The sequence below is a fragment of the Conger conger genome, chromosome 10 (genome assembly GCF_963514075.1).
Source record: "Conger conger chromosome 10, fConCon1.1, whole genome shotgun sequence".
Lineage (NCBI taxonomy): Eukaryota > Metazoa > Chordata > Actinopteri > Anguilliformes > Congridae > Conger > Conger conger.
In genome coordinates this window covers 29,348,594-29,368,453 of record NC_083769.1, presented here as the reverse complement: position 1 = coordinate 29,368,453, position 19,860 = coordinate 29,348,594, and the positions used below count along the sequence as shown (strand labels likewise).

The following is a 19,860-nucleotide window of genomic DNA, read 5'->3' as shown; positions in this document are numbered from 1 at the left end:
CATCATGCCGTGAAGACTACTGTCATGCAGGCTGTGGGTTAGGCTGATGTGCGTGAGGTTAGACCATACTGCATCCACCAACAACCCCCCTGCAACGCTCCTTCAACACTCCTACAGCCCCTCTACAAGACTCCTATTATGCTCCCAGCACTCTCATAACATTCCCAGAGGCTACCTCAGGCTGTGAATTGGGACGGTGACGAGACATGCTGGGGCAAAGGGGGGGTCAATCACTGCTTTATTGGTGTTTAGCCCTACCCCCTCTGCCCCCTGCCATCATGCACAAACCCCCACTTTGATCTCAGGTGTCATTGTCTGGGCAATCAAGCGTATGTTGCTCATTTAGCATCCTAGTGAAAAATAGTCCTTTAATAGAGCGCTCGTTGTGGTGAAGGCGAGAAAGACTTTCTACACATCACTGTTAAAGGTACAAACTAAAGCAGATGACGTTGGTGTGAGGTGTGAAAGCGCTGAAGTTCTGGTGCACTTGTTTTCATGTCCTCCTCTAGCTAAAGACTTAGTAAAGGGTGTGGATTTGTATATGTATCTTGTGAGTATTAATAGAATCCGTTTTTCACAAAGCCTTGTACCCCAGTTGACACTGAGGATTGTGCTCATTTTTAAAAGGCTTTAAGCGGTGTCTGACTTGACCAGTGGCCCAGTGGAAAGTGCACATTAAGGAATAAAGCTGAATGCGATGAAGTGGCTTCCTCTCTCTTTCAGCAGAAATGTGTTCTGTGTGTTTGGCCTCTGCGGTCCATTGAGTCTGCTCATTGTGACGTTTCCAGTGTTAAGCTGAACACCTCACACTCGACCATGTGAAATCCTGTTGCTGTCATGTCCCATTTGGCCTGCATAGTTGTTAACTGATGTTTACAGCTTCCTGTGCTCATTATGTGTGAGTGAGAGAGAGAGAGAGAGAGAGAGAGAGGCAAAAGCAGGAGAGTGGGAAGAAGTGAGGTGAAGCAATGCCTTCCTCTCAGATTTTTCCTCTTACAAACTTTTGCAGCGTTGACGAATATATTCTTACTGACTGTGCGTGTGTGTGTGAGTGTGAGAGAGAGTTGTGTCGCACTTTCTTCACACTCAATGTCCTCTTCCAGTGATCCTCCATCATCAAACTATCGGGCAGCGAGATTTACCAAAGAGCAAAGTTGCAATGATAGTGGGAAAGGTTTAAGAGCTGTTGTTGACTTTAGTAAATAGTAACAGATAACAGAATGGCACAACATCAAAGTGTATGACACTACATCTCTCTGCAACCCAGTTATTTGTCCTTACATGCAAAACAGATACTTGCTAAGTTTAGCAAGGCAATGTGCGCAGTTCATTTTTCTTTCAAGTGAAGACACATGATTTGTCTAAATTAATTTGGTCGTGATACTGTGATTTATGTAAATGAAGTCTCAAAATTTGTGTTGCCAAGCAAGTGGTTTACAGAGCTGGCACCAGGTGCATAGGTTGTATTTCAACAAATTTGTTTGGGCTTTTTAACGCACCCAAATGAAGAGTTCTTTGAGTTCCCCTCAGCTCCCGCTCACTTGACCCCCCTGTCCCAGTGACATCATAGAAACAAACATTTTCTCCTGATTGAGCAGTTTGGGTCAAGACTGCATCAACAGTGTATATCAACATTTTATGTTAATTTCATTTGTCTCTAAGTGTGTATTTGTGATAGCATGTGCTGTATTGCGTGTGCATGTGGTGTGTGTTTGTGCATACTTGTATGTGGGTGCGTGTGTATGAATTTGTGCATACATACTCTATGTCCGTGTGTTTGGTAATGTGTGTAAACATATGTGTGTGCGTGTGTGTAAATGTGTGTATATATCAGTGTGTTTGTGTTTGTTTGTTTGTGTTTGTGTGTGTATGTGTGTCACCAGTGGCCGCGTGTTGCAGTGGGACGGATGTGGGAACATCTGGAAAGCCTTTGTGTGGAGCGGTGGGGGTTGGTCGCTGCTCAGCTCTCCTGGCCCAGTCGTGTGGGAATTCTCTCTGCACTCTCCTCAGGGGGCTGTTTTCTTTGGGGCTGAATAAAAAAACAAGCTGCAGAGTAATGACTTCAGCGTGTGTGTGTGTGTGTGTGTTTGCGTGTGTGTGGGTAGGGGGGAGTGCATTAGTGTGCTTGGCATCTGCACCAGGCTCTTATGTGTCCTCAGTCATTTTCTTCTGCTGTGCTCTTTGTCCAAGTTCTTTGGCTTGACAACAGCTCCTCTGCTTGCATCGCCAGTGGCTTTGTGGGCAGCAGAGCTGGAAACATGAGCACAAAGGTATGATGAATCAAAGAGAACCAGGAGAGGGCTGGGGAGTGATAATCAGAGAGTGGAAATAGAATGACAGATGACAGAGATGAGCAAAGCCAGCCTGCGAACACGCGTTTGTTGACTTGTACGCATATGGCTGCTGTGCAGTTTAGGGTAAGATCGCGTAGGCCTGTGCTGGGTTTTCATCACAGATGTGATCCTTTGATGGGGTTATTTGCTCGGTTTTAAAGATGTATTTTGGGAAACCTGGAGTATAATGATTAAACGGGTTGAAAACTGAGGCAGGAGTTGGGGCGTGCCCCTTTGCCCCATGGCCACAGGACGGCCTGCGGTGTGGTGCAGGGAGGGGGGGTGGGGACGGGGTCAGGGGTGGGGGGTCCTTTTCTTTAATCTGCCTGTTGTTTTGGCTTCCCGGGCAGACAGCCACCCCTGTGTGGGCCACACTCAGGTGGAGGAGTTAGAATTTCAGTGTGACAGCTGCAGGCATGCTGCTGGGGACTTCAGCCAAGCTGGCGGGCCCTACAGATCGCTCAGTCATTCCCAGGCCATTGCCTACCCCTCCCTCTGCCCCTCGGTGTGTGTGTGTGTGTGTGGTGTGTGCGTGCACATGTGTGTGTGAGAGGGAGAGAGAGAGCAAGAGAGATATAGTATGTGTCTGCTTTTGTGTGTACAGTACGTGTCTGAGAGAGGAGAGAACAGCATTGAGTAAATAAAAGAGTGTCTGCATGTGAGTGCGGGTGTGTGGTGAGAGAATGACGTGACACACAAGTCTGTGTGTAAGTGCATGTGGGTTTCAATGCTGATCACATTGAGTGACCATATGTGTGCAGACTGTGTGTCTCTGAGTACCACAGGTCCTCCAGCTCTCCTATGTAACTGGAGTCTCTGTTGCAAGTAGGGACAGGTGTGTCCCCACCTGACCACACCCCGAGGCCAGAAGGCACCTCCTGTCTCTAACACCTGTCTCCCACCTTCTGTGCAGGGACCTGTTTTTCCCCGAACAGTCGCTCTGACATGCAGATTAACCCTGTCGTTGGTAGTCTATTTCATATGCCCATGCAAGCGATCCATCTTGATTTCTGCAGACTCAAACACACAAGTTTGGGAGATTATTTATTTGCCTAGTAAACTCCATTATCCCGGTTGGTTTTCAGTGTTTTTTTGTTTTTATTTATTTATTTACATATGATGAGATTTTTAACTGATGAAAATGTGGTAAATAATCATATACATCAATACAACTGCAGCACTCCACCAGGGAGTTGCAGAATTTTAAAACTGCCGTCACACCATTATGGTTGCAATCATGTGTATATGTGTCTGTTTTACATGTCGTCTGCAACATTACAGAGATTTACAGTTCCAGTCTTACATGTCAGAGAACAAGCGTAAGAACAAGGTAAAACACAGGCGGGCTCCGGACTGAAAGGGGACACTGTCCCTGCAGCACATGTGGAGATGCTGTAAACCCTGCCGATGGGCAGATAAGCATAAGCCTCCGGGTGTGGATTTCAGGCAGGTGCATGTGTGAACCTGTGGGGTCCTGGGGGGGGGGGGGGGGGGGGGGGGGGGGGGTGGCAGGAGGGGAAGTGGGAAGTCAATCTGTGCTCTCGTTGCACATGCTGGGCAGGCTCCCAATTGAACAACGCTCACCGCCCCTCTCCCCTGGTCCCCCCTCTCCCCTGGTCCCTGGCCAAGTGGAATGCGTCAGAACAATAGAACTCTAAACACTCCTCCTCACAGTCCTCCAGGCTCCTGCAGGTCCTGACAGGAGAACAAAAGTGCACCTTGCGTCTCTGAGCCCGGCCACTGCCTCCTCAGGGCGAATACCTCCAGCACATTCTCTAAGTATGTGACTGCAGGTGATCTTTTTTATTTTTCTCGCCAGGTGCAACAAAAGAAATGGCAGTTCAAAGGCAAATGAAGCCAACAACACAAAGTTGCCTCCCTCTTGTTCTTTCTCACTCCCTTTCTCTTTTTCAGATGGCTCTCTGTCGTTAGCTCTCTCATCATACATTCTCTCCCTTTTTCTTTCTCTCCTCTCTTTCTGCACTCCTCTCTCCCTCTTTCCCTCCTTTCATGGTGTGGCACTCTGCTCTGCTCAGTCTCAGCCCTTGTTAGTGTTTCATAGTTTGACACATAGCCTGTGGCATGCCAGCACCATCCAAGTCTAGTTTACTCCAGTTTGCCCTCAATGCATACAAGACTAGGATATGATGTCACAGCTTGGAGCAGCTCAGAAATCCTGCTGTGGAGACAGAATAGGCCAGGAGACAGAATAGAATATAATTCAGCATTGGACAGACATACATACAACACAAATCACCTCATACATACTGACGCACCTGATGGAAAGCGCAACCTCTCCTAACAGTCTCTTCTTCTATGCTCAGCTAAGGAAAGGATATAAGGAGGGCTGGGATTGGACGGGAGGGCTGCAGGGCCCCTCCCGGCATTGATATGGGCCCTGTTTGATGGAGGAAAGGCCCGTGTGACTGCGGGAGCAGGATGCAGTCTGGGCCCCTCGCTGGGGTGGCTTCCTGTCTCTGGATATGTTAGGTTTATTTGTCCGGAGAAGCGAGTGAATAAATGGCTGCTCGCGTGCCTGACGCTAGAGACAGGGAGAGCGTGGGAGGGATCTTCCTGACACAGTTTTTTCCCTTGGCCAGGAGCGAACAACACATGTCATTGATCAGTTGCAACATATGGTGAACGAACACAAACACTTTGACCTCCTAGTACGTCACCGTCCCTGGTGCTTTTCCTTATTTTTCTCTTGGCTTCTCCAGGATCCTTTAGGCATTATCCATGCTCTTTGTTTGTGGGAACATAACATTGTTTTGTAGATAGCGTGGGGTTTGCCAGCCCACATGTCCCTGAATCATTCTTTCAGGAGAGGGAGATGTTGAGGTCTATACTGAGGAAGAGAACATTAAGAAGCCTGCAATGATGGCAGGGCAGCAGAGAGGAGTGTGAGGAAGACTGTGAAGACGACTACTGGGAGAAGAGGATGGTCAGGAGAGTGCTTTGAGACAAGGTATGGGATGCAGAGAGACGAAAAGCGGTATTCTGTGTGGGTAAACTCTACTGTGTCTCGGCCCCTCGCTGTGCGCTCTGCCTGTGAGAACTGCCCCCGGGCCCTTTATCAGTGCTCCAGGATGAGCCGTGTTTATATGAGGCTGACAGCCCTCTTCCTGTGTCCCAGGCTTAGGCTCCAAGGCTTGGCTGGAATAAAGGCTGCTCCTGCTGAAAAACGAGGTTAGCCCCACTCCAAACTAGGTCAATATAAACTGCCAGCTTCCTGCCTGAGACTTGAACTGTCTTAAAGAGATTCATTAGAGACTTCATGTGACGTGACAGATGCCTACCCTCTGCATAGACAGTCCTTCACATAAGCACATAGAGAAAACAGAGACATAAATGGAGTACAAGGCACACTGAACAGGGCTTACTAAGACATAAATAGCAGGTTCCCCGATAAATCACAGACCACAATATTGCTCTTGAAACGTGCAATCGGCAAGTCAGCGGAAAGTGCACTCATCTTACTCATAAGCACCCCCACCCCCCTCCCGCACACACACACACAGGGAATGAGAGAATGTGTATTATTTGTGATAATGAAATATAAACTCAGCTTGGCTATGGTTTATATGTTTAAGGTTAGGCTGCATTGAAGGAGCTTGTGGTTTGGAACTCTTGGTGTTTTGTGAGCATGCCACTTGTGGGTCCTGACTAATGTGGCATTCCTGAGCCATTAGTGACAGACATACAATACAACTCCAGCAGCCCACAGAGATCACAACCATGCAAGCCACTCTGTTCAGTGGGACAAACAAGACCAAGGAAAAAGCAGCCATTCCTAACTGCGCAATCATCAATTATGGTTGCCGCACACTACAACTAACTGCATTTTCCACAGTGCACATTACTAAAAAAGGACATAGAGCAGAAAAAAGATATCGTTTTCAAGCTGGGGGAAACTGCACTCCTAAATGTCTTACATCACCCCCATCACCCACCCTCCCACACACCCCTTCTCTGCCACAGCCGAATCTGACACCAGGGGGATCAACTAAAGTTCAGTCCCCGACTCAACAATCTCTGACTCATTGTCTGAGCAGGCCTTCTGCAGCAATCCCAGGACCTGAACACCAGGTCCCATTGAAAATGCTTAAGGAATGGCGTCAGGAAAACTGCAATTTAGATTACACGTTAAACGTTATAGTCTTGGCCTGCTCTTTGAGGTACACCCCCTCCCTCCCCCCGCAATCCCGACTCAGGGGGAAACGCATCGTTACCGAGCAAGACTGTCTGGCGTCAGGCAACTCCGCCAGGAGTCCCAATTCAACCACACGGCCGTGGCCAAGGAGTGCGGCGGGGTGAAATCTCGTGTGTTTGGCACTGAGCTGCCGAGTGCGGTTCCCCTGCTGCTGGATACACAGGCTTGTGAGGGGGCTCAGGTGGCCAGTTTACTGTAGGGCAGCGAGCGTAATACAGCAGTCCACCTGCCTTCACCCCCCCCGCAGAAACGCTGTGTTTACACAGTGTGAGTCACCGCCGTGCGCAACGGGTGCTGAAACCCAGCAGGTGTGCTCAGGTGTCCTGTCTGTCACTCCACACACTCACCCACTCACCTGTCCTCTCCCATCCAACACCTACACCCTCTAAGCCTCACACCGCCCCAGTAAAAAGAGAAACTTGACACTTTTTTAAATTTACAAACATAAATTATCTTTATTGAATGCCAATCTATCAGCCATACAAAAGTGAGGAGATAAAAAATAAAATAAAAAAACAGAAACCAAAACTAGTTTGTCAAAAAGATTGCACAGCATTTTCAAAATGCTTCCCCTATATAAATTATACTTAAAAAAAAAAAAAGATAAAAAGGCATATAGAACATACCATTTTGACCTGTAGCCAAGCAATGGGGCTTGGTGTTAACAGTATTTTGAGTCAAAGTAACAAATATGGCATATTGTAAGACAAGCAAGTTATTTACAAAAATGGTAAAACATGACCATCTGAGTTTGGAAGAATATCTTTGGTTTGAGAACCATCTCACTTAAACCAAGTGTACTGAAATATTGAAGCAAGCTTCCTTTCTGTCAGAGACAAAACCACTTACGGCTCTCCAACAATCGTAGATATACATTTGCACATGAAAAGAAATAGATTTACAATCTGCTATAGTGCATTGGAATAACTTGGCTGAAACAACCAAGAGAAAAGGTAATGTTGCAAATGGAAAAGATGTCACAGAAAATGCTGGAACAGACCCCCCCTCAATTCCACTGCACATGGTCAGTTTGGAGAAGGAAGTCTTTCGGCAACACACAAGGCACCTCGCCACTCTGCAAGCCATGCGGTCTCGACGCTGCCATGCTCAATCTTGTTTGCCTCCGAGTAAGGGGGGATGGGGGGGGGGGGGGGGGGGTCACCTGTCGGCTGAGCGATAGGTCAGGGCTAACGCACCTGTCAGCACCCGGTCCCTGCAGTGCAGCACCAGGGCAGCTGTCTCAATACATTCCTGGATGTGTGTGGAGCGTGCTGAGAGACACCCCCACTCTCACACACACACACACACACACAAGCAGCTGCAGCAGGCCACTGTCCCGGGCCAGCCGGCACCGCAGGGCACCCTGGGAGTAAATTACATGTCCACCTGCCCCCACCAACGCCCCACCTACAAATCTAAATGCATATCACTGTCATGAGCACATCACACATATCCAGTTCATATGGGGGAAAATATTTGCTTTTCTTTGGCCATGATTACAGAGTAAAAGGCACTTGAGGATTTATCCACACATCAAAGAGGAGATCAGTTTTCACATACCAAGCCACACACCGTACAAACATTTCTCTTCTTTCTCTTCAGATGTCCCTCGTGAGCCCTCCGCAGGCAAAGGGTGACTCAAGTGTGCCCAAAGAGGGGGAGGTGGGGTTCCTTGTTGAAACTAGTTTGGGGGTTCTCAGTCTGTGGGTGCGTGTGGCTCTAGGAGGAGATGCAGCCGGTGAGGGTGTGCTTGTGTAGGAGGGACATTCGGCTGAAGGTGCGAGAGCAGGCCCCACACTGGTACTTCTTCACCTCGGAGTGGGTCTGCAGGTGGGCCCGCAGGTTGGAGCGGTCGGCGAAGGCACGGTTGCAGTGGGTGCAGGAGAACGGTCGCTCGCCTGAGGGAGGGGACAAGCGGTCAATCAATCAGGCAATCAACCATCACAATCAATTGCACTGCTAGCCTAACCATTGATCACATTCTAGCATTACACAAGTAGCGCAAACACTACAAAAAGAGGAAGGTTGTCATCGTGATAAGAAATATTCAGGAGAAGGCTTAATTACAGGCTGCCCACTGTCCTTTGTGCCCTCTCTCACAATGTTATCCACGCACAGTCTAACGCATCGGAGAGATAAGATTATTCTACAAGGCTGTCCACACAAAAGGGTCATCAATGAATAACAAACCACAACGCTCCCCCCTCTGATCTTGTCCACTAGTTCTTTCAGTCTTGGCGTTGCACTAATCAAACAGTCCTGCAAACAATCCTGCGTATCTCTCTGATAGGAAACGTCGATAGCGAGACGAGCGCGTGTGCGGTGCCGCTGAGAGCACTGACCTGTGTGTGTGCGGATGTGCCCCCTCAGGAGCCAGGGCCGGGAGAAGGCCTTCCCGCAGGTGGTGCAGACGCAGGGCAGGGTGTGGGAGCGGATGTGCATCTTCAGGGCCCCCAGGCTGTTGTACTCCTTGGGACAGTGCTTGCAGTGGAAGGCAGAGCGCCCGGAAGCCATGGCCCTTTCCTCGGCCCCCGTGCAGGTCAGCTGGTGGCGGGAGAGGGCGGCGGGGCTGCTGTAGCTCTTCCTGCAGCGCGTGCACTGGAAGCAGTCGGCCGGCTCCGGGCTGGGTGGGTCAGACGTGCGACCCTCATCCTCCTCACTGCTGCTGCTGGACTGGGAGCTGAGGTCCAGGGGCCCCGGAGGGGACGCGGCGCTGGGGGACACTGGGGTGTACAGGGCGGGCAGGATACCCACATTCCACACCAGCCCTGTGGGATAGCAGGCAGCATTTTCTCCAGTTGGCAGCTCTGCCAGTGGGTACCTTTCTGGCAACAATGCTGAGAAAGGATCTGTAAACACAGAAAACGTTGCGTCAAGTCTGGTGCCTAGCTAGATGTTGGAAAACATTTTTCCTTTGCTTTAGCTGTGATAAGTTTTCATTATTTGAAGACAATCACACAGCTTTCACAAGAACATGAAGGGATGCCAAAACATAGATTTCCCATACCTAACCCCCACAGTCTGAAGTGCCACCAATAAAATGTGTGTGTGTGTGTTTCTTCTGTTGGTCCTTGGGTGTTTTATCAGTGCACCTTGTTAAAAATGTGGGTGAGGTGCTTGGTTCTGAATTGAATCTCAGAAGTTACACCAACTACGGCCTATTAAGGGCTATTTCCTCCGCTTGTTGACACAGGGTTGCTAAAGCACTGGAAGTGATGTCCAACTGTTAAACAAGCTACATTCATATGTAGATTGTTTGTGTGACGGGCTCGGGGTTTTCTGGGGAAGCTTTTACGGAGGTGAAAGTAATGTTACCAAGTTCACAGAATTGCCCACTGGTGTTGCATAAACCGTTAACTATACACTTGCGGCTTTGCCAAGTATGTACATCTCCCTCTACGCTGTGTCGCCTATGGACCCATAAACGCATGTAATAGTTGCCTTTGTGCGAGCCACATATCGCAATCACTCAAATGCGTTACCAACTGATTTTACAAATCCCTGACAGAAGCATTTTCAGAAAACAACTGCATTCAGAACAGCAAAATATATCTTACATAAGCATTTCAAATTGGCTACTTCTGCCTGGCAAGTGCTGCTCTTGTTAAAAGCAGGTGGCGTGAACCACTGCGTTTCAAAACTAGCGCAGTTTAGGCATTTTACTTAGGCTACTCACCAGCTTGGCTTTCCAGTTCACTGTAATTGGGCTTTTTGCTGGTGAAATACTTCTTGACGAGGAAAGATCGAGGCATTTTATTCTCTTCTTTTAAATCGTAACTCGAGAATCTTGTGTTGGGTTTGCAGGTGATGTCCCGAATGGATCCTGACGAGAAAACTGACTAAAAACTATTACACTTCACCAATATACGGATTAGATCAAAGTCCCGTTGGAATGTCCCGAGTCACTTGTTTCCTAACTCGATAATCTCGAGTGACAGTGTAGCTCGTTTGTATTCTGCCTCTAATATACTCGCCCTGGATGAGTCAGGGGGCTGGGGTGTGCAGGCGTATCTCCGCCTCCCAGTTTAAACCCATCCCTATCCAACACAGCTAACGTGTCAGAGCCTACTGCAAAACAGGTGCCCCGAGGCGCGAACTGGAAGTTGTACACATTTGAAGTCTGCGGCAGTCACATTGATCAAGGTACATCAAGCTATACAATAGAACTGTCATTGTTTCTTTCTGCGGAACGCATTCCAGTAGAGATTATGCTAATCAGTCGCATTTCTCCATTCACTTCCCAATTTGCCATCCATAGCCTCGACATAAAACATGATTGCCCATTGATAAAACTGCAGATTTTCAGCGCTACTGACATTCCTACTCCTTTTACTCGTTTAAAAATTAATTGGCATTTCCTCTGGAAAACTCGAGTTGGCCCAATGTAAAATATGAAACGATAAATTAGATAGCATATAGCCTACTCGTGCTCCCACAATCAGTTGTTTTTGAATAGCATTCTTTACACCCAACGTGTGCTTTCAAGTATAAGCAAATCAGAGTAGGGCTGCAGGTTATACCCTTAAATGACTTTGACCCAAACACAGTAAAGTTAATTTATTTTATTTTGCTGTGCTTAACATGCATTTAACCGATATTGCCTATTTGCTTTGAGAACGATGGTTCTAGCGTCTCCTGTCGGAGTAAATTATAAACATGTTTTAAATCTTGATAAAATATGCACGGAAAGCTGTAAGGATTGATTCTTAAATAATGATGATTTGGCAATTAAATTCAATACATTTATACGGCCTATTGCTGGCATTGCTGGTGAATGACAGGTGTGATCTTGGAAAAAAGCAGAAAATACCAGAAGGCAATGGTAAAACAATCACAGTACAACAACCATTTTGCATCCGTATGAATCTTCCTTTATCTTTATCTCAGAAAATAAATATTGCACGTTATCTGTTATTTTGATGCAGAGCGACTGCCGTTTCTGTAGAAATAAGTGATTTCAAGCATTTTTCCAATGACGGGATATTGCATGCTATCCGTAATATGCCCTGCAGGGGGCAGCCTCTAATAATAAGACTGGCATATTTTAGTGTTCATTGAAAACCAAATTCGATACAGAGCCTGTATTAAAGGAGAATATTTGCATAATTCTTTTTAATTTAACCTTTTTTCTTACCACTGCTAAAAGGCATTTCGATACTGCTTTACTTACTTTGTCAAAGTTCTTGACACAGCACTCTAGTAGACCAAACTGAAATTTTTTTTTTCATTGCTTTGCCAAAAACACATTAAAATGCGTGGTCCATCATGACCATCTATAAAAGTTGACGTCTTTTGAATGATATTGTTCAAGAGCAGGGCGAAATAAAGTATTATTTAATTATTTCTCAAATGCAATAACATGCAACTTAGAGAATATAATCAAAATGAAGTACAGAACATAAGGATGGAATAGAGTAGTGAGTGAAAGAGGAAGAAAAAATGGTTGGATAATGGAGGGGAGAGGGAGAGGTGCCATTCAACATGGATGGATGCCGGAAGACTGGATGTATCAGCTGATGTCTGCCAGGGATGGATCAGGCATGCAAGGAGGTTCTTTCCCCAGGGTAGAGCAAGAGAGGATATAAGGCACAATGTTGATGAGAACATGTGGCCAAATGAAGTAGGTATACTAAAACCTGTGAATTCCAGTATTTTTTCCACTGTAAACTACATCATTTTAGCTGTATTACAGATTAATTTGTGCTTCATCATTCTCATTTATAGTTGCTGTATGCCAATAAAGCCTTTGCTTCAGCATTTATGGCCTGTCCCTTTTGCTTATACTGTGGAGCATTCTACACAGTGAAGATGTGCCTTTCTGTTTTGTAATGGAAAATATATATAATATTCTATACATGGCTGGTACTATCAACCAAAGAAGAGAAACTAGAGAGCACAAAATGATGTACTGGAAAGATTGACACAAAAAGTGCACCTATAGCAATGCCACCTGTTGCAAGTGTTTTTAGCTCATTGTGGTATGATTGACAAATTATTCTTGATGTAAGAAAACTAGTACTGATGTTTGGTAGAATTATTTAATTTTGAAACATGTTTGCTGAGTTTTGCTAGTTTTGGCCACGCTGCATCTTGGTGCAGAGCATTCTAAGCTCAGCATTGGAAAAAATGCTTTTAGAAGTAATAGTAAAAAAAAAACGTAAGTCACATGAGTAATTAAAAGGGAGCTGCCAAAAATGTATTTCTGGGTACACTTCTTTCTGTACCATATATTTTGGCTGTGTTGTAAAAACATGTCCAGTACAACTTTGATTCTAATAAATTGCTCATTTTTTGGCCAAGCTGAGGGGCACTGTCAGTCAGTGCCCTTCAGACAGGAATGTTACAGGTTTAAGTGGGCCTGCTTAGCATGCAAAAAAGGCAGACTGAGGAAATGCCATAGCCTAGTGAATGAAGGGGACACCTCTGACAGGACCATTGTTCTGTTTCCCAGGAATCTCACAGCCTGTATGCACCTCATTCAGCCTTTCACTGATGTTCAGATGTATAAGCAACTTATACTGCAACAGGATTCAAAGCACAATCACTTTAATTCATATACTTGCTGTGATTCTATAGGCAATATTTCCATTATGGGTTTTTGCTGCATATCATAAACATCTCCTATTCTATACCTTATACATTATAGAATGGCTGTTGTGATTTGGGGTCTGGTTTGCCAAGTGGTCGAGCACAGGAAGAGGCCACATCTACGCGCATTTTTTTAAGCCTATCGTAAGAGGCCATTCAAATTTTGATACTTTCTGGTGTTCCATGACTTCTCTCTGGGTTGAATGCTTGTTGACATTTCACTTCCGTTGTTGGACACGCTGTTTAGGAAACAAATCACTGCACGCCTCCAGTCAGTTTACACATGGAAAGCTTGGATAACATCACAAGATGGAAAGTACCAAGTGAAAGGTTTTACTGAGTCACAATCAGCATGGTCTACAGAGCAGTTTTGACATATTTGCTAAATTAGCTGCTCATAATGTTTGACGTATATTTTTCATGTGTCAGTATGTAACAATGAACATGCAAAAATATCTTTTTTTGGAGCTTATGCTCAACAATACAGATCATGGGATGTATATGGGATGTATATTCGCAACATAGCCTTATGAAGAAAAGTGCTTTCTGTAAAAAAAACACTTTTATTCACTTTTATGGGGCGACATGGCTCAGGCAGTAAGAACAGTCGTCAGGCAGTAAGAACAGTCGTCTGGCAGTCGGAGGGTTGCCGGTTCAATCCCCCGCCCGGGCTGTGTCGAAGTGTCCCTGAGGAAGACACCTAACCCCCAAAAGCTCCTGACGAGCTGGTCGGTGCCTCGCATGGCAGCCAATCGCCGTCGGTGTGTGAGTGTGTGTACGAATGGGTGAATGAGAAGCATCAATTGTACAGCGCTTTGGATAAAGGCGCTATATAAATGCCAACCATTTGCCATTTGTAAAGTATTCATACATTTCCCTTATAGGTGCATAATTAGACAGCCTGGCATGTAATATGGAAAAACTTAATTTTATTTGAAATCTAATTATGTAAAGACACCCTCTTATTGTTTATTATTTCTCTGTTGTCCATATTGTACTCCCAGATGCAGTTAAATAAAAAATATTGGCCATTTCTGTTTCTTGGTCAGATGTGCATCCTTAGTACACAAGATCAAAAGGTACTTTTCTAACAAAATATACAGCTGCAAAGTTTCCTAGTAGAGTGGCATTGCTGCTGTTACCTGTTGCATGATGCTTTGAGAACTGTCTTGTATCTGTCAAATGCATTTCCTTCATACCCTCAAATTGTGGAATTGAGTGTCAGCTCTGCCATCAAACTCACAGTCTTGCATTGACTATTATACATTTGTGAACTCTGACCTAACCATGACCATGGGGGTCATGCTTATGCCAGACACAGCTGTGGATGTAAACATGTCAACATCCTTTATACATTGTGCTTGTTCATCAAGACGTGGAACAAAAATACTTTACAAAAGACACGTTTGCCAGTAACATATGGTACCCACCTGGGCCATAATACTATGGAAAAGCAAGCATTGAATACTCTTTGTTTAACAGTTCCCTGTGAGCAAAAGGCAGTAGCTAGATATCTAGAGAGGTGTAAATCTAGTTTGAGAGACATTTAGTCATAAACAGACTAGGTTAATCACAGTGTAGCTCAGGTTTTACGTGGCTATGTTCTGGCTTTGTCCTAATCGGCTGGAAAAGTTTCACTTTTCAACCGAATGTAGCCTCAATGGAATTTCACCAACTTTTCACCTTAAAAATGTTCACTGCGTTGGGATTTTGATTTTCCATATTGGGGAAAATCAAGTTGTTGTGGTTAAACAAGGTCTTGGGTGAATTAACTATTATTTTCCTGAAGGCCAAATGCAGCCAGGACAGTAGTTTAACATTTAATTCATACTTTGGCCCCCTACCAGCACTGTATCCCTACCAGTGGGCTAGGGAAATTATATAAGTGAGGAGTGACCGATTTTCTCAAACGACCCATCAGCAGCAGCTGTGCTTTCATGAAGCTTCATCTACGGTCCAGCAGGCCAAGTCATGCTCATGTTTAGAGAGTTACAGGCAAAGGCTACATAGTTCCATAGCTGCTATTCTTGTGAGGCAGTATAGAGGTAGTCTACATTCTCTTACACCTCACGGCAGACTTCAGATGTATTTTATGTTTGAATTTAATTAAATGTATCTCACATTTTTAGATATCCAAACCTCTTCTCTTCAGCAGATTACACACGTGAATTATTTACTATTTCAGATAGCTGTGAAACCATCACAATAGGTTTTTTCCTGTCATATCATTTTCATTACACCAATAGCCAAACAAAATAACAACAGTGCCTGCCTACAGTATATGACATTTGTTTTTTATGGTGGTAAAAACATTTGAGCATTAAAATAATCACTGTGTCTGCTGAAGTATAGAACATCCAGTGTTTCTGATTGGCTGAATCCAGGCCCAGGTGCTATCCTGACCCAGCTGGTATTTATAAGGTGCAGATGGATTGCTTTGATTATTTCACGGAGGAGCTTTCAAACATAATGGACATTTAGAGCAACTTCTTGACATCAGCCTGCAGTACAGCAAATTAATAATTATACAAATCTAGCCACCTGACAAATCTAACCTGTTACTTTAAAAATATATAATTTATTTGGGGAAAAAAACCTCTGCAGAATTTGCCCAGAGGTATTCTCAGTATACTTTAGCTTTCATACTGGGAAAGTGAAGTAACATTATATCTATTGCTGGCCTTTTGATTGATTTGGAACATCCTCCATGGCTGCAGCTTATCTGAGAAAAAGTATGAACTGTAGGCTGCAATTTGTACTGCAGGCTGAGGGAAAGAACTACTCTGATGTGCAAAGGGTGAAAATATTGGTTAATGCTATTTACTCTATTTGAGGCTAGTGGCTAAAGTGTTTGTCTGGAAAGTTGGTGGTTCAAGACCCAGTCTACTAGCCACAATAAGATCAGTGCAGCTAATGGGCCCATGAGCAAGGCCCCTAACCCCACAATGCTCCAGGGGGGATTGGCCCCACTTAATCTAGTCAACTCTAAGCCAATTTGGATAACAGTCAGCTATATGCAGTAACTGTAAATGGAAATAGATTCTTAACCAAAAGTATATACGTATAAAAACATGTTTATTCATGAAACACATAATAATTATGTCCTCCACACAACTGTGTGTGTGTTTATGTGCATGTGTACATATATTTTTGTGCAAAAACAAATGTAGTATTTTGTTATACATGATATCATTATTTCAACATAGTTATATATTTTTTATGAACACAGATAGAAGGCACTCACTCACAAAAATTCAGTTTGAACTCTAAATTAATTCCTAAAAGGTCCAGCAGCTGGTGCTGTTTGACAATATTTCAGTTGGCTTGGGTTGCCAAAATGGAGTACATTTCAGTTGTGGGATAAAACTGGGGTTAAAACATTGATAGAAAATGCTTCATAGAAAATATTGTTGAGGACACGAAAAGGGAGGTAGGTATTCCTTTTTGTATAATTCATTTGTGAATATTTGCTAATTTAATTGATGAGTTTAGTGAATATTGTCCACTGATCTTTATCTGTGGCCCTTTGTCCCCTATTGAGTTGTCAGCTGGTAGTTTAATAAGACCTCCTGGGCCTTAGCTCTCCAGGGCCAGCCATTGACACCACTCATGACAGAGATCCTTTTAGAATCCTCTTGAAAAATCAGATACTTGTAATTCAAAACTGTGGCATTGACGGCAACACGTTCTTTAGAGATGAAAATGAAATTACTTTAGTTTCCTCAGTGAGATGTCCCATGTCCTAGACCTCACGCTCACGACTACTGTCTGTTCTGGCTCCACGGTGGTGGAATGAACCCCCCCTACCTCCCTGTGAACCTTAATTGTTGTCTTTCTGTGATTTACTTTTTTGTGTATCGGTATTTTTAGTTTGGCTAGGTAAGCAGTGTTTGGCAAGTTAAGTTTGGTCACTTTTGCTTTGTTGTTTGTTTGTTTATTTGTTTGTTAAAAAAAAAAAACAAGGTCGAGGGTCTTTCAGTGCACTTATTCCTGGTTATGGGTATGCACTTTGTTGTACATCGCTCTGGATAAGAGCGTCTGCCAAATGCCATTAATGTAATGTAATGTAGAGCTTTCTGTTCCATGCAGCTGATTGTAATCCATGTTTTTCATCACCTGCTCTTCCACTTAACTATGCCAGTGTGTCACACGCCATTCAGTCGTGGTGCCAATTTGTAAGCAAGCTGAAACACAGTCCTGTACTCTCCCAGGGCCACTTCTGCAGTGTCTGTCTTATTTTACCTATTGAGTGATTGATGTTATAAGGATATCACGTGATTGTATAAGATATTGAAAAATAGATTTGGGTAAATCCTTTATTAAAGCTGTGGGATGCTGAGTTCTAAGTGAAATGTAGGCGATCTGTGGTGCTGAGACTATACAGGAGATGAGACTATAATGCAGATGCTTGTTTTTCTGAGACTGTAGCCATCATTCTGAATGGGTATAATTAAGGGGCCATTTGCTAACAGCTTCAAAGGAATGATTGGTCTTTCATCTGTGACTTTGAGAATTATGTTTTAGATGGTCTTGGCCTGAAGCGGCCAAGGGTGCAATGGGAATCCAGAGACAGCTTGCTGTAGCAGCCAGTCAATGCATAAAAATGTGTTTGTAAAAATACTTTTGTCTGTAGTATCAGAAATTATTTCAGAGTGTGTGTATCATTAAAATATACCTTGCATTTTGATGAGATTGAATTGAGTTGGGGAAAAGGCTCTCTTTGATTCGATTACCTCATGGATAACTTTGTGCTAGTGATACAAAACCTTTCTTACAAAACTGCATCAAGGTCTTGATTTAATAACTACCAGTCTGAGTAAACATAGTTCCTATGTTGGTGGCATTAGTATAAAATATAAATATATGTTTAATTACTTACATTAAATTAATTTCAATGAAGTTTGGAAAAGGTTACATTTATATTGTAGCATTTTGGAAAGTAAAAGTACTTAATTGCAAAATGGCGCCACTTGTTGGCCAGAAGAGGTAAAAAAAACCATAAAAACAAAATGGAGCTTGACATAGTTTCTATAAGGTCTAACAGGGTGACATGAAATAACAAGCCAGTAAAATGTATTACTTTGTCAAAAAATATTTTGAGACTGCATTAAATAGATAATGAATTGTGTTAATATTATTACATGATAATACATTGTTTATTTAAATAGCCATAGTGTTTCTTCCCTGCTATGCAATAAACAATAGTGTTTATGATATGCTGATACAAATGACCAATGGGAGAGGCTAATGATGGCTTAAGCCTTCTACACAAAAACAGGTTGTCATTCTGGTATTGTGGTATTATTTGTTTGGAATGCAGAAAGACCGGTTTTCGTTACCCTGTTTGTTTTCTGTATTACGAAGCAAATATCTGAATCATTAAATGTGTAGTCAGTTGGCTTAGACCAACCTAATTGTGTAATGCAATGCAACACCTTGGTTCTGTTGTTGCCTGGTTTACCTGCATATTAGAACTGCACAGATTAAGGCTTGGTGTGTGTAGCACTGCAATACACTGGAACTGTTGCATCATCCACTTGGCCTAGCAGCAGCACGAACACCAGGAATACAGGTCTGTACAGTGCAGGTCAACATAAATATGTTTTTTACATATAAAGGGTGTGTTAACAAAACAGTGTGCTCTCTGGGCTCCCATGAAACCCAGTGCAGTCAGAATGCATCAGTCACTCCAGTAAACCCAGCTGCATGAATGGGTTAGTATGACACAGCTACATAAATTGTAGAGCCCCTCTTTCCTGTAGCTGCATGGACGGGTTAGTATGACGCAGCCACATAATTTGTAGAGCTGCTCTTCCTTTTTTCTTTTTGGCAGGGTTCAGTCTGCATGGAAAATAAACATTCTAAGTTTCCGCTGAGTGTAGTTAACTTGCTCACTATGTGCGATTTGCTGTAATAATGTATAAAGCCTGTGTTAACCCAAAAGATTTACTGGTACAGTTATGCATTTGCCTTGTTTAGTGATATAATGATTCATAAGCTTTTGACAGCGCTGCTTCATAGCCGGGCTGTTATGGAAAAATCAGCCCATCAGAATTGAGTATTCAACCATGGCATTGCATAAGTCATATATAAACGTGAAAACCTTAGTCTGTATTCCTGTAAAATGGTACCCCACTGGCAGGCCTTCAGGTCATGTTCCAGTTGGACCCATCAAGGGAAGCTGTGCAGTGGGCAGGAATATTTTTGGACTGTCTGAGAAAGGTTATGTAATGTGAGAGTAGAGTGACCCTTTGCAGTGCTCTGAACTCTTGAACCTGGCACATTGTATGTGTGTTTGGCACAGAATCCATAGGTGTGTAGATTGTAGGTATAGAAACATGTTTAAATACTATCATGCTATTCAGATTCATTTCTGCTTGATACATTGGCAGCAATTTAGATTTGTTTCATCCTATATGTAATTATATAAGGAAACAAAGCAATGCAATGTAATGTTATTAAAGTATCCTTTTGCTCGGGTGAGAGGGATGGTCCTTTGACAACACTTTCACAGGGGTAACCAGGAAACTCTAATCCATCTGGGATTGAAATAGCTGTCTTGTTTGGACTGGTAATATTCCTTGTGGAAGTGTTTGGCTGGATCATCTGTGTTGATCCCACTGCACATTGCCTGTCCCATAGCCTATGCCCTGTGCTGCCAAGGACAAAGTGCAGTGGTGGCATTTGTTACCCTTGTAGGGAGAAGATGGTACATGAGGGCACTGA

At 43.9% G+C, this 19,860-nt stretch overlaps 1 protein-coding gene across 1 annotated transcript; it reads right to left on the bottom strand.

The window, feature by feature from the left end:
- Positions 1-7,016: 7,016 nt before the first annotated feature.
- snai1b (snail family zinc finger 1b) lies at positions 7,017-10,468 on the bottom strand. The gene is made up of 3 exons (XM_061258463.1): positions 10,223-10,468; positions 8,889-9,395; positions 7,017-8,444 (listed from the first exon to the last, which is right to left on the bottom strand). The coding sequence occupies exons 1-3, from the start codon at positions 10,296-10,298 to the stop codon at positions 8,266-8,268; spliced, it is 762 nt and encodes a 253-aa protein (XP_061114447.1). The 5' UTR covers positions 10,299-10,468; the 3' UTR covers positions 7,017-8,265.
- Positions 10,469-19,860: the final 9,392 nt, after the last annotated feature.

Coding starts and splice junctions, on each gene's coding strand:
- snai1b (XM_061258463.1), bottom strand. CDS start 10,298: ATGCCTCGATCTTTCCTCGTCAAGAAGTATTTCACCAGCAAAAAGCCC. Junction 9,396..10,222: donor TGAACTGGAAAGCCAAGCTG/GTGAGTAGCCTA, acceptor CTGTGTTTACAG/ATCCTTTCTCAGCATTGTTG. Junction 8,445..8,888: donor GCACATCCGCACACACACAG/GTCAGTGCTCTC, acceptor CCCCTCCCTCAG/GCGAGCGACCGTTCTCCTGC.